We start from the raw sequence: 15,000 nt of genomic DNA on the forward strand, positions 1-15,000 counted from the left end.
TTGGACCAAGTCTAATTTTCCTACAAGTTTCATTGAAGTCCACTGATGAATAACGACTTATCCAGTAGACAAGCAAAAAAAAAAAAAAATAAATAAATAAATAAAAAAAAACACATGGCCTAGCTTCAATAAAGACAATGTACAATTTAAAGAGGACTTTTAGTGGATTTAAAAGTAAAGGTTATAGGAATGAGTATAATAATTACAAGGAGATAAGTTTGCTTAATGTGTCAGGAAAAGTCATTGTGAGAGTCTTGATTGTTGGAAATGAATGAAGTGAAAGTCAATGAGGAAAAGGGAAGATTCAGGAAAGAAAAAGTCACATGAAAAAAATTGTGCAATAAAACAGATTACAAAGGAATTCTTGGAAAAGAATGAACAACTGTAGGCACCATTCATGGACCTAGAGAAAGCATGTGATAAAGAAGCTCTTATGGAAGTTCTTCAGATTTATAAAGTAGAAGGACAGTTGTTGGAAACAAATGAGGCTTTTTATAAAGATACATGTGCATGTGTGAGAGTTTCACTGCAGGAATAGGAGTGAGACATGGATGTGTGATGTCTCTGTGGTTCTTTAATATTTTTATGGGTGGGTGTATGAGGGGAATGACAGCTAAAGTATGAAATATTTGTGAGAGGATGAAATGGAATGGTGTTGGGATGGTCTGAAATAGCATATCTGTTTACAGAGAGTGGCAGATAATTTCCATAAGATGTGTATGAGATGGAAACTGAAAATGAATGTTTGAACAAGTAAGGTGATGGTGTTTGAGAAGATAGAAGTGCATGTATGTGATTTTAGGATATCTTGTAATGTAAATGTGCAGGTGTGAGGTAGTTATGGGAAGAGAAAATGGAAGTGATGAGTTTAAATGCCTGGGAATAGGTGTTAGGTATACATGGTGAAATAGATGGAGAAATAAAAGATAAGTTCTGAAGGGTAATCATCAAAGGAGTCATCAAAGGAAGAAATTTGCCTGTGAATGTAAAGAGAGGTTTAAGGAATAATATTCTTCGGTCAACACTGATCTATGGATGAGAGACCTCAAAATGACATAGGGCAAAAAAATCAAGAGTGCATGCTATAAAAATAAGTTCTCAGAAAGGCAGCACACAGAATGACAAGATGGGAAAGTAAGAGCAATGAGTGTGTATAAAAATGCTAAGAGCACTAGTGCAAGTAGTGTAAATGGGTGAAAAGAAATTCAGTGAGAGGCTATGGCCATACTGAAAAAGATGAAGAGTGAAGAGTTTGTAAAGAAAATGTACAAGTATATAAGCAAAGTTGAAGGTATTAGGAGGAAATCAAGATAATGTAGAATGCAACAGAATAAAGTAAAGGAGTACATGTGTGGAATAGATGTTAGTATGGGCCTAGTGCCTGAAGCAACATAAATGGAATGTTTGGTTAAGGAAAGGTGGAAGCTCTTCTGCCATGGACACTCCCTTTGGGGAAGCTTCCAGACGTAGTGAGGCACCAGAGAGATAGATAGATAGATGGATAAATAGACAGATTTCAGTAAATACACAGATTTCAATGTGTCAGATAAGATATGATTCATAAGACATGAATCACAACTTTCTATTTCTTATGTGTATTTGAATAGCATATAATAATGCACCAATCATTCAAACTATTTGTTTTACCCAGTGAATTTGAGATCCAGTCCTTTGCTTGAGAAAGAAAAGCTAATCTAAAAAATAAACACTAGATGCATCTCTACTTGCTCTGACAGATGTTGTAAGGCACCTGAAACTTAACGCACATCATCATGATTTTTTATATTCTTAAAACTATAGTAAATTTCTGGTGCCTTATTTAATTGTGCATACAGTAAAAAGTTAACACTACACACACAAAAGAAACACAACTCACTTGTTTTTAGTTGGTGAGTTAGGTTTCTTCTCTTGGTCTTTGTTGATATCCATCCAAACACCACTCTTGTTCATCTCCTCAGAAATGTTAATGGGATTCAGTGGAACTTTCATCACATTGCCATTAGCAAGAGGAATAGTCATCATACCTTCACTCTGAAATAAAAACTCTAAATGATATACAATACCTTTTGTTAACCTGTACAGTGTCATGTTTTGTCAGAAATAGGGATCATGTCAGGTTGCATTTTTTTTGTATATTGTTTATTTACCCCATAAAATGAGAAAAATAACAAATTGTTTCATATATATATATATATATATATATATATATATATATATATATATATATATATATATATATATATATATATATATATATATATATATTATTTCCATGCCATGAAAGGAAGTGTAGTTACCATACAATTTTGATTCTCGGATTTTTTTTTCCCTTTTCAGAGCTTATATCAAACTAGGGGTGTAGAATTTTATGTTTACATTTTTAAAGCTTTACATACACTTTCCACAACCCTATAGTGTGTGTAATAAATAAATACCTCTATACATTACAAATACCTATAAATAAAGAACTGTACATTCAGCAAAATAGCTGGATGCACATCTGGCAACATCCCACACCTCAAGGCTGTGGCTACTACACCTGCAGTTCTCAAAGAATAGAATATACTATGAATTTTATGACTTTTAGTGTTTTGAAGTCTTGTTTCCTATTTCTTATGCCTTGCTGACAATAAATTAGAGAGGTAACTTCCTAGGAGAAAGTAACTTGCTTTTTTACCGGATTATTTTTTGGGGAAACACAGCAGCCCACCCTGTATGGCCAACTCTGTGCAACAATGAGAGCAACCCAAAACATTTATAACAAAAAATTTATCCCTCTCCAATACCGTAGCTTTCAGTTTCATTTCACTGCTTTGATATTATATGCATGTTGACGTAGGCATCAAAAAAACAAAACAACCCCAAATATGTTTCAGTTTCTACAGAAGTATTCAGTCCCTAATACCTCTGAGCCCAAAAGACAGATATACATATATATGAAAACATTCACTCCTGACTTGCCAAAATATTCTTTGTTACTGTTAGTGACAAATCTTATACATACAAATAAAATTGAAGGCCATAAAATGGCTCAAAAAAGGAAATTGTACACATACATACTAAACACTTTCTTAAGACCCTCCTACAGCTTCTACCCTTCTCTCTGAAACTTCATCTCACATTTCCTTTCTGACCATTCTATTGCTGCTGTGGTAGACAGTCACTGTTCTCCTAAATCTATTAACAGTGGTGCTTTTCAGGGTTCTGTCCTGTCATCCACTCTCTTATTATTCATCAATGATCTTCTAAATCAAACTTCTTGCCCTATCCACTCCTACGCTGATGATACCACCCTGCACTTTTCCTTGATACCACCCTGCACTTTTCCATGTCTTTCCATAGACATCCAACACTTCAGGAAGTAAACATTTCATGCAGGGAAGCCACAGAACACCTGACTTCTGATTGGGGCAGAGCAAACTTGGTATTGTTCAATGCCTCAAAACTCAATTCCTCCATCTATCAACTCAACACAACCTTCCAGACAACTATTCCATCTTCTTCAATGGCACTCAACTGTCCCCCTCCTCTACACTGAACATTCTTTGTCTGTCTTTTACATATAATCTAAACTGGAAACTTCATATCTTATCTCTAGCTAAAACAGCTTCTATGAAGTTAGGCATTCTGAGACATCTCTGCCAGTTTTTCTCACCCACCCAGATGCTAACTTTGTACAAGGGCCTTATCCGTCCATGTACGGAGTATGCTTCACATGTCTGGGGGGTTTCACTCATACCGCCTTTCTAGACAGGGTGGAATCAAAAGCTTTTGGTCTCATCAGCTCCTCTCCTCTAACTGACTGTCTTCAGCCTCTCTCTCATCACTGCCATGTTGCATCTCTAGCTATCTTCTACTGCTATTTTCATAGTAACTGCTCTTCTGATCTTGCTAACTGCATGCCTTCCCTCCTCCTGTGGCCTTGCTGCACAAGACTTTCTTCTTTCTCACCCCTATTCTGTCCATCTCTCTAATGCAAGAGTTAACCAGTATTCTCAATCATTCATCCCTTTCTCTAGTAAACTCTGGAACTCCCTACTTGTTTCTGTATTTTCACCTTTCTATGACTTGAATTCCTTCAAGAGGGAGGTTTCAAGACATTTATCCTTCAATTTTTGACTACTGCTTTGGACCCTTTTCTGAGACAGGCATCTCTGTGGGCTTTTTTTTTTTGGTTAATTTTAGTTAACTGTCAATATTCAAATAAATAACTCATTAGTACATAAAGCAGTAGATATGGCAAAATTCTACTCAGAATATCTATTATTCTCTAGTATATTTATATGTTTCACTATCAAACTCCCATTCATCACCTATTGTTCAATAAGGCATCGATGTTAGCAAGAAAAGAACAAATATAAAAAATTAAGAAAACTTTCTTTATTGGTAGAAAATAAACCTGAAACTGTTTGATATTCTGTATACTGACATTTGAAGAAATTTCAGAGTTTTCATGTAATCAACAGACATTACAAATACTGTACTTCCCACCATATAAGATACACTTAAATAAATAAATAAATAAATAAAATAAAATAAAAAATACTCCCAAAAAATCGCCGTCATATACCCTGATGGTTAGGTTTGGGTAGGCTTATAGGTAATGGTTACTGGTACTAGAGTAAAACCTAAACACCACTATTTGGCCCCAAAATGAAATATGTATGCTTATATAAGATAATTACAAATTGAAATAATGCAAAAAATTACTAGATAATGATTACGAACCAAAATAATGCTAAAACACATAAAACCTGTAGTATCAAGATTAAGATCAGAGACTTTAATATGTACAGGCAGTGTTTTGTTAACCATTTCAAGTCAGCAGCTGGGTAAGAGCACTAACTCTTCAGTCAATAGTGGAATACAGTAAAATGCCTCTCATCCGGCATTCGAGTATCTGACAGCTTCAAGTATCCGGCACATTTTTCCCCGAGCCTTAAAATCAATAAAAAATCAATGCGTACTCATAAAATCGATTAAAATTCCCGCATGAGGCATACTTTGTCCCCTCGCCACCAGAGCGCACTGCTCCTCGCCACCTGCGGCCCACTGCAGTGTGTTTACTCAGTGACTCAGTCCTGCGTGTGCACTGTTTATTGCCTGACGCCTTCATCATGCCTAAAGTTGTAGAAAAGAGGAAGCGTGTTGTGCTTACACTTAAGCAGCTGATCAGATTAGCTGCTGATTAAGATCAGCTGATCTTTGTTATGGTGAGATGCGTGAGTGTAGGATGGTGATTATGGACATAATTTCACTTCTATTCAAGTATCCGGCATGTCGGCGGTCCCGTTGATGCCGGATAAGAGGGATTTTACTGTATCTTGAACACAAAGAAAGGCAGAAAGCAACATAAGGTAGTGTAGTCATAATTATTCAGTGACAGTTATGATCACTGATAAACTGGTATGTTATTTTCTATTCTTCTGTGTTGGTTTCACCTGCAACTTTGACAAAAGTCTGAGTGAGGGAAAAAGAGAAAAGTGGGGCTTATTTTATTTTTTCCTAAACATCCTGTCAAATTATAGATCCGTCTTATACTCTGGTGTGTCTTATATGGTGGGAAATACAGAATCTTCCAGCCTACTTCTGTCATATTTCACTTATAAGATTATTCAGTATAAATTTTCAAGGTTTTGAAAAATCTTTTCTAAAACATGTAATACATTCATAACCAGAATTTAAAAATATCTTACTGTTTCTTTCCCGAGCTTCTCCTCATCTTCTTCATCATCTGAATTTTCCATCATCTTCTTGCGGCTGAATTCTGGCAGAGTGTCATCCAATATTTTGAGCTCTCGTTGAGTAAAGACCCAATCCAGTAATTTCCGGACACCAATCATTACTACCAACTGTGATAAAGATCAGAATTGTAAATACTTAGTTTTGGTATTAAAAGAATATGAAGGAAAAGACTTTGTCTCTTGTGGCAAAAATAGTATGTAATGATTGATGTGACTGTCATATCAGTGTTCTGAATGCTTGTAAGATATGAATCACAAATGCATTATCAAGAAAAAGGCTATATGTGTTTAGCACATTTGTGGTTGTATGGAATGGTATACTGTGAAACAGTTTCACTGGATGAAATAATATTCTTATATAATTGATAAGATATTCAGTTTACTGGGAAAGACAGATCACATGCTACTAAAATATACAGTTATGTGATGGGAACAGAAGAATGGAAAAGATAACAATAATTTATGGTCAGAAACAGGACAGAAGGCTAAGAGGAGATTGTGAAGACAATATCTTGTAAGCTAAGTTTTAGTTAAGACTGCCTCTCAGAAGCATATAACTATCAAGTTGTGTGATAGAGAAGATAAAAAATGAAAAGTGGAAATATTCACCACTGATGTATTCACAGGCCAAGCAAAAAAAATTTCACACAACACACACATACACACCTTTTTTTATGTAGGGGTGTAAAGAGGGGCATTGGCCTAGGAAACAAAGTTGTAAAAAAAGGCCCACTGAAGGTAGCAATCCCTATATTGTACAGTTAAAAATGGATCATCCAAAATCTGGGAAGTGTTTTGAAACCTCTCTCTTAGAATATACATAAACAGGCAGTTCCAGAATTTATCAGTAAAAGGAATGAAAGATTGTGAATAATGGTTACCTCTTGCATTATGGAGGTGGACAGAATAGGGGTGAGAGAAAGTAGAAAGTAGAAAGCTGCAGGAAGATGGGGAGGCATCCAGTAAAGACCAGAAAAGCAGTTATCATAAAAGGAATGATACAAGATAGCAAGAGATACATTACAACTTTGAGAGAGAGAGAGAGAGAGAGAGAGAGAGAGAGAGAGAGAGAGAGAGAGAGAGAGAGAGAGAGAGAGAGAGAGAGAGAGAGAGAGAGAGAGAGAGAGAGAGAGACCTAAGACAGTCAGGAAATGGAGTTAATGAGATGAAATGCTTTTCATTCTATCCTGTTCAAGAAAGCAGTATGAGTGAATCAGAAGTCAGACATTATGTGGCTTCCCTGCCTGAGTTGGTTAATTCCTGATCAGAAGTCAGACATTATGTGGCTTCCCTGCTTGAGTTGGTTAATTCCTGAAGTTTGGACATCCAAGAAAAGATGTGGAAAAGTGATTGGTGTTATTGTCAGCATAGGAGCAGTCAGTACGATAAGTTTGGCTTAGATCAGTGATGGATAATAGAGTGACAGAATCCTGAGAAATATCAGAACAGTGACTACCACAGCAACAATAGAATGAATGGAAAAGAAACTTGAGATGAAATTACAGAAAGAAAGATAAAAGCTTTAGGAGGGTAGTTTTGAAATTAAAGTTTTGTGCCAAACTCTATCAAATCCTTTAGAAGTGTCTAAAAGCTTCACTAAGATCCCTAAAAGAGAATGAGCAAGACTTAGTAAAGAAAGCCAGAACACTGGCAATTGAGTGGCCATGATGGAACCCATACTGGCGATCAGATGTAAGGTTGTGAAATTATAAAAGTTTAAGAATTTTTCTGTTGAGGATAGATTAAAAACATTAGAAAGGCAGGAAATTAAAACAATAGGGTAGTAGTTTGAGGGACTAGACCAATCAACTTTTTTAGGAAAAAGCTGAATGTAGGCAAACTTCTAGCTGGAAAGAAGGGCAGAGGTTGATAAGAGTCTGAATTGAAAGTTTGACAAAGCAAGGTGTGAGCACAGTAACACAGTTACAGAGAACAATAGGAGGAACCCCATTGGATACATAAGTCTTCCAAGGATTAAGCCCAGCAAGACATTATTTGAAAGAATCTTAATAGGAGGTATGAAATGATTTGAGGGTGGAAGAGAGGAAGGAATAAGCTCTGAATCATCCAGAACAGAGTTTATAGCAAGTGTAAGGGAAAAAAGATCAGCTTTAGAGATAGATGAGATGGCAGTGGTGCCATCAGCCTGAAATAAAAGAGAAAAATATGAAAAATGGTTGGAAATATTGTTGGCTAGGTGCCAGAAGTCATGAAGGGAGATGGATCTAGAAAGATTTTGACATTCTGTATTAATGAGTTTTTGGCTAGTTGAATAACAGACTTGGTATAATTTTGGGAAGCAATGTAAAGCACACAAGTTTTAAGAGTTGGAAGACTAGGGTACTGTTTGTGGGCAGCCTCTTTATCATGTATAGCAGAACAGGCTGAATTAATCCAAGTTTTGGAAGGTTTAAGGTGAGAGAAAGAGTGAGGAATCTGTGCCTCCATGTCAGACACTATCACATCTGTTATGCACGCAGCACACACAGTCTCTGACATGGAAGCAGTAGTCATTCCCAGGAAAATCAGAGTACCTCCTCAGGTTCCTTCAGTTAGTAGAGGTAAAACACCAGAGGCACCTTTGCTTTGCAGGATCCTGAGGAGGAACTGGAGCAACAGTACAAGATACAGATATTAGGTTAAGATTGGAGAAGCCAAACAAAGAAGACAGAGTGACAGAATAAGCAAAAGATTTAAATTTTAGAAAAAGGTAAAAAAAATGTTGGGCTTATCTCCAAGACAGTTAGGGTGCTGTACTAACTGCTCTAGGTCTTGGAAGATAGAAAAGTTAAAGGCTACTTCACCAGGTTGGTCAGTGAAGGGAGAGGAAAGCCAAAGCTGGTGATGAACATTAAAGTCTCCATGAATGAAGATCTGTGAAAGGGAAGATGTGGTCCAATTTGGAAGTTAAATAATTAGAGGAGTTAGGTGGGAGGTATAAAGCACAGATAAATTTAGTTTGAGTAACTCTGAAGTTGGAGCAAGGTAAAAGAAAATTCAGAAGATTCAAGACCATGGGCAAGAGAGCAAGTTTGATCATTGCAAACACAGACACAACATCCAGCTTTGGATTGAAAGTGAGGATAGAGAAAGTAGAAGGGAACAGAAAAGAGGGTCAATGTCAGTTTCCTAAGACACCTGTGTTTCAGTGAAGAAAAGATGAGGTTTAGAAGAGGCGAAATGTTCCAGATTGAAAATTACATCCAAGGTCATGAATGTTACAGAACTTAATATAGAAAAGTTGAGAGGGGAGTGTCAAAATACTTGTGTTGAAACCAGAAGAGTAGTCCGACCTGGGGACATTTATGGTTCACTCCCCAGACAGGGACTCCAAGACTGGTGTTGCTATAATGAATTTTGAATTCACTATAATTATATATATATATATATATATATATATATATATATATATATATATATATATATATATATATATATATATATATATATATATATATATATATATATATATATATATATATATATATATACAGTGATAGTATTGTGACCAGTGAGGTTTAACTATGGTGCAATGCTACAGTACAAAGAGCTGAAGTTTACATAGAACATAAGAACATAAGAACATAAGAAATAAGGGAAGCTGCAAGAAGCGACCAGGCTTACACGTGGCAGTCCCCGTATGAAATATACCTTCCTATTTCCACCTATCATCCCCATCCATAAACCTGTCTAATCTTCTCTTAAAGCTCCCTAATGTCTTAGCACTAACAACATGATTACTGAGTCTGTTCCACTCATCTACCACTCTATTTGAGAACCAATTTCTTTCTATCTCCTTCCTAAACGTAAATTTTTCAAGCTTGAACCCATTATTTCTTGTTCTATCCAGGTTGCTGATCCTAAGAATTTTGCTTACATCCCCCCTTGTTATAACCCTTATACCACTTGAAGACTTCTATCAGATCCCCTCTTAACCTATGTCTCTCTAAAGAATGTAAATTTAACAGCTTCAATCTCGCCTCGTAAGGAATACAGTAAAATCCCTCTCATCCGGTACCTTCAAGTATCCGGCACATTTTTCCCCGAGCCTTAAAATCAATAAAAAATCAATGTGTACTCATAAAATTGATTAAAATTCCCGCGCGAGGTATACTTTGTCCCCTCGCCACCAGAGCGCACTGCTTCGCGCCACCCGCAGCCCACTGCACTGTGTTTACTCAATGACTCAGTCCCGCGTGTGCACTGTTTATCGCCTGATGCCTTCATCGTGCCTAAAGTTGTAGAAAAGAGGAAGCGTGTTGTGCTTACACTTAAGCAGCTGATCAGATCAGCTGCTGATTAAGATCAGCTGATCTTTGTTATGGTAAGATGCGTGAGTGTAGGGTGGTGATTGTGGACATAATTTCACTTCTATTCAAGTATCCGGCAACATTCAAGTATCCGGCATGTCGGCGGTCCCGTTGATGTCAGATAAGAGGGATTTTACTGTACTCCTCATCCCCTGTGTCCTTTTAGTCATTCTCCTCTGTAATGATTCTAATAGACCTATATCTTTCCTGTAATGTGGGGACCAGAACTGCACAGCACAGTCTAGATGAGGTCTGACCAGTGCCAAGTATAACTTTAATATTACTTCTGGCCTTCTACTTTTAACACTCCTAAAAACGAATCCTAGTACCCTATTTGCCCTGTTTCTGGCCTCTATGCATTGTTTTCCTAGACGGAGTTCAGAGCTAACTATAACTCCTAAATCTTTCTCGTACCCTTTACCTAGCAGAGTTTCGTTGTTTAATGTGTACTTACTGTGTGGGTTTCCTCTACCTACGCTAAGTACTTTCCATTTGTTGATATTAAATTGCATTTGCCATCTGTCCGTCCATTCATTCATCCTATCTAAATCTGCCTGCAAGGCGATGGCATCCGATTCTGACCTAATTAATCTACCTATCTTTGTGTCATATGCAAATTTGCTAACATCACTACTAATTCCACTATCCAAGTCATTGATATATATTAGAAATAACAATGGCCCTAATACTGATCCTTGTGGCACCCAATTAATTACATGACCCCACTCGGATTCAGAGCGTTTATTAAAACTCTTTGTTGCCTGTCGCGTCGGATTTACAGTCGTTTATTAAAACTCTTTGTCGCCTGTCGCTAAGCTATGACCTTATCCAGCCTAACACCTTCCCATCTATCCTGTGTGCCCTAACCTTTCTCAGGAGCCTTTGATGGGGTACCTTGTCAAATGCTTTACTAAAGTCCAGATATAAGATATCATAACTATCACCATTATCTACTGCCTCGTACACTTCACTGTAAAAACTTAACAAGTTTGTCAGGCAAGACTTCCCCTTCGTGAAGCAATGCTGTGACTGATTTATCAAGTTATGTTTGTCTAAATGTTCCCTAATGTTCCTCGCTGTTATTGACTTCAATATTTTACCTACAACTGAAGTTAAGCTGATAGGTCTATAATTAGATGCTAAAGTTTTTATCTTCTTTCTTAAAGATGGGTACTACATTAGCCTGTCTCCACATTACTGGTACCTCACCTGACTCGAGTGATTTCCTAAAGACAGAAACTAGTGGATCACTAATAACCTCTTTGCATTCCTTAAGTACTCTGGGATATATTTCATTTGGTCCTGGTGTCTTGAACTTTTTAGCTTATCTATCTCCTGTTCCACTATCTCCCTAGTTATAGAAATATGTCAGCTTCTCATTCTCATCTGCTCTAAACATCTGTTCACTATTTGGCATATCCTGCATGTTTTCCTGGGTGAAGACAGTTAAAAAATACTCATTCAGAATTTGACTAATCTCCTCTCCAGAACTAACCAGCTCCCCATCTGCTGCCTTTATTGGATCTATAGTATCCTTATTCTTTGGCCTGTATACCTGATAAAATCCTTTGGGATCTGTCTTCACCTGGCTGGCTACCTTTAATTCATAATTGCCCTTAGCTTTCCTCATTAACCTCCTGCCTGTTCTAACTAATTCATTATATTGTGGCCTTAAAACTAATTCATTATATTGTGGCCTTATAATGAATTAGTTTTAAGGCCACAATATAATGAATCAGTTAGGACAGTCAGGAGCATAGGAAAAGACTGGCAATAAGCCTACTTTTCTACTGAAATATAGGCTAACCCACCATCACCTTGTTAGGTGAAACCAATGGAGGAGACCAATATGACAACCAAGTGTGCTTTTACTCTTTTTGAATTGACTTAAACCTAATTTTAGTTTTCTAATTTTCATTAAATTCAATTAAGATGGTTTTCTTTCAAAAGATAGTTTTTTTTAGCTTTTTAATAGATAATATAGTAGCCCATGTTCCTATAGGAGGAGCACTATGCTAGCTCTGTTGGGTGCCAGTGGCCTCTTTGTGGGGAAGGCAACATGGCTATGGACAAAAAAGGGGGCTCCATCTCACCATGGTGGTGGAGGCAAAAAGGGCTGTGATGATAGTGGCCTCAATTGAAGTAAGCAGAGTGAATGTGGCTCTGGAGAGATGAGGAAAAAAGGGTGTGCACACCCATGTATATCCAGTATGGAAGGGTATACAGGCACATGGGCAGCAAGGTTCTAGGATAGTGTGGCCAGTGGGAAAAAGCAGGAATAGTTAGGTACGTTTAGATCTGTGTGTATGCAGCTGTAAATGCCAGAAGTGAGAAAAGGAGACAGGAGATACAAAATTTTTGAAAGATGTAAAGGAGTCCCTCAGGAATATTCGGAGAAGGGTAATGTTAATTGGAGATATAAATAAAAAGGTTGGAAGTAGTGAAACAACAAGTGCATTAAGAAAATGGGGAGTAGATGGAGCAAAAGCCATGGGTCCAGTGAATAAAGGAAATGCTCCTCACTGTATAAAGTGTGGACACTGTACATTATCCATAAAGATAAGGTTGAACTACTGAAAATCTCGACAGTGGTGTGTCTGTGCGAAGCATTGGTTTTTTCAACTGTTTATTACAAAGAAACAAAAAATAAGAATTGTTCAGTTTCTTAACAGTATTGGCTGTTCTGACTGATACCATTGGTATCAGTCAGAAACAAAGTATCAGTACTGGCACCAGTGGAAAAATGTGGTGTTGGTATAGCTCCACTTATTAATCAATATGTACTGATTTTGGGGGTATTCTAAAGGTAAGATGAAGCGATCAACTATTGTGTGAAGAGTATTCTAACCTTTCTGTAATCAGGCAAAATCAATAATCTGGCACCCCTACAGGTTCCAGTGATGCTGAGTTAGTGATGGGAAACCTGTACACCAGTTTATATATATATAATATATATATATATATATATATATATATATATATATATATATATATATATATATATATATATATATATATATATATATATATATATATATATATATATTATATATTCATAACTTGTGATTCAAACATCCTTCAATTTGAACAACTTTGAACAGAATTAGCAAACAAATTTTGTCCTCCAATTCACCCATTCAAGTGATGCCACTAGGTCAGTCCCTCTAGCATTTTTCTTCCCCTCTCCTTTCCCTTTCCTTCTCCTTCCCCCTCCCCTTCTTCCTTCCCTGCCCCTCTCCCTCCACCCTTCCCCATTTCCTCCATCCCTCTATCTATCCCACCCATCCTCTCTCTCTCTCTCTCTCTCTCTCTCTCTCTCTCTCTCTCTCTCTCTCTCTCTCTCTCTCTCTCTCTCTCTCTCCTTCCCAGTATGTCCCTTCCTCCTATTGTTCTTTTCCTCTCCCTTTCTCTTTTGTCTGGTCTCAAACCTCCCTCCCTGTCACCTGAGTGATACTCCTCTCTCTCTCTCTCTCTCTCTCCTCCTCATTCATCCTTTCTCACTCTTGTATAATTCCATTTTCATAGTTTATCACTCTCATTCTATTTAGCAATTCTCAGGATTGTTCTTGTTTTCACACACACACATACAGAGAGAGAGAGAGAGAGAGAGAGAGAGAGAGAGAGAGAGAGAGAGAGAGAGAGAGAGAGAGAGAGAGAGAGAGAGAGAGAGAGAGAGAGAGAGAGAGAGAGAGAGAGAGAGAGAGAGAGAGAGAGAGAGTGGATTTTAGTGCAAAATAAAAATTATGTACACTACAACAATTGTTTTCAAGACTGAAGGCAGCAAGAACTTTTGATGACTCACCATTTTGAGGTTGGTGTTTATTTACAATGGTATTTTGTGTAAAATTTCAATGTCATTGTTTTTGTATCTGATGCACTTTTTTGTGTCTTTTTAGTATGATTCAGGTGCCGTCCTATATGACAAAATATACGGTACTTCATGTTTTCTTTTACTGTATTTTTTTTTTGTAATTTAGGTTATTTTCATTCAATTCTATATTTAGGGCACAACATAAATTCATAAATATGAAAAAAATGGGGGAGAGGGTTTGGGATCTTGGGATAACTTTTTTACATTAATTTGAATGGGATAAATTGCTTCCCAATTCAAACAGCCTAAAAAAACAATCAATCATATATACCACTGTGTATATATATATATATATATATATATATATATATATATATATATATATATATATATATATATATATATATATATATATATATATATATATATATATATATATATATATATTATAGTGGAACCTTGGTTCTTGAACATAATTTATTCCTGAATGTTCCTGATATCAGAAATGTTTGAAAACCAAAATTATTTTCTGCATAGGAATCAATGTAAAATGGATTAATCCATTACCAGACACCAGTCTACACTGTCTTAGCAGCTTATGACAGATACTCCCACGGTCAAGATGGCTGCTTCACAACATCTCCAGCTCACAAATTATTTATCCAGAAAGGGTTTATTGAATGAACACAGTGATGCAGAACTCATCAGAAGATACTGGATACTGTTTAGACCGATCTAATGAGGGAGCCCTTACAGAGGGACACAGAGAGAAGCAACCCACTTACTGTCAAAATGTAGTGATCATAAAACTTAGACATCATGCTGCTGGATAAAGCTACTGGAAAAATGCAGCTCTGCAGTAGTGATGGTATTGTGGATCATAGAGAGAGCCACAGGTAGCTTGGGATTACTCCTGAGTGCCGAAAACTAATTGTTTACATCAAGGCTTTTCAATGAGATCATATTTACTGTATTTAAAAAAATTACTGTTTTACACTCTGTGTCTCTCCTCCAAATATATAAAAATGGAGTAGATATTAATAGGAACTATAAATTAGTAATAAACAGCAACTTTTGCTATGTCTTTTAATATGGTACCACAACCGAAGCAATAATGAGTTCAAAATTTTGTTCG

The 15,000-nt window shown here is 36.7% G+C and overlaps 1 protein-coding gene across 1 annotated transcript in view; it reads right to left on the minus strand.

The window, feature by feature from the left end:
* The window catches only part of LOC135099768 (electroneutral sodium bicarbonate exchanger 1-like), a 118,982-nt gene that overhangs the window by 18,029 nt on the left and 85,953 nt on the right, over positions 1–15,000 (minus strand). The window contains 2 exon segments of the mRNA XM_064002281.1: positions 1,877–2,031; positions 5,697–5,852. Of these exon segments, the coding sequence (XP_063858351.1) occupies positions 1,877–2,031; positions 5,697–5,852 (311 nt within the window).

The sequence above is a fragment of the Scylla paramamosain genome, chromosome 4 (genome assembly GCF_035594125.1).
Source record: "Scylla paramamosain isolate STU-SP2022 chromosome 4, ASM3559412v1, whole genome shotgun sequence".
In the NCBI taxonomy this organism is placed as follows: Eukaryota; Metazoa; Arthropoda; class Malacostraca; order Decapoda; family Portunidae; genus Scylla; species Scylla paramamosain.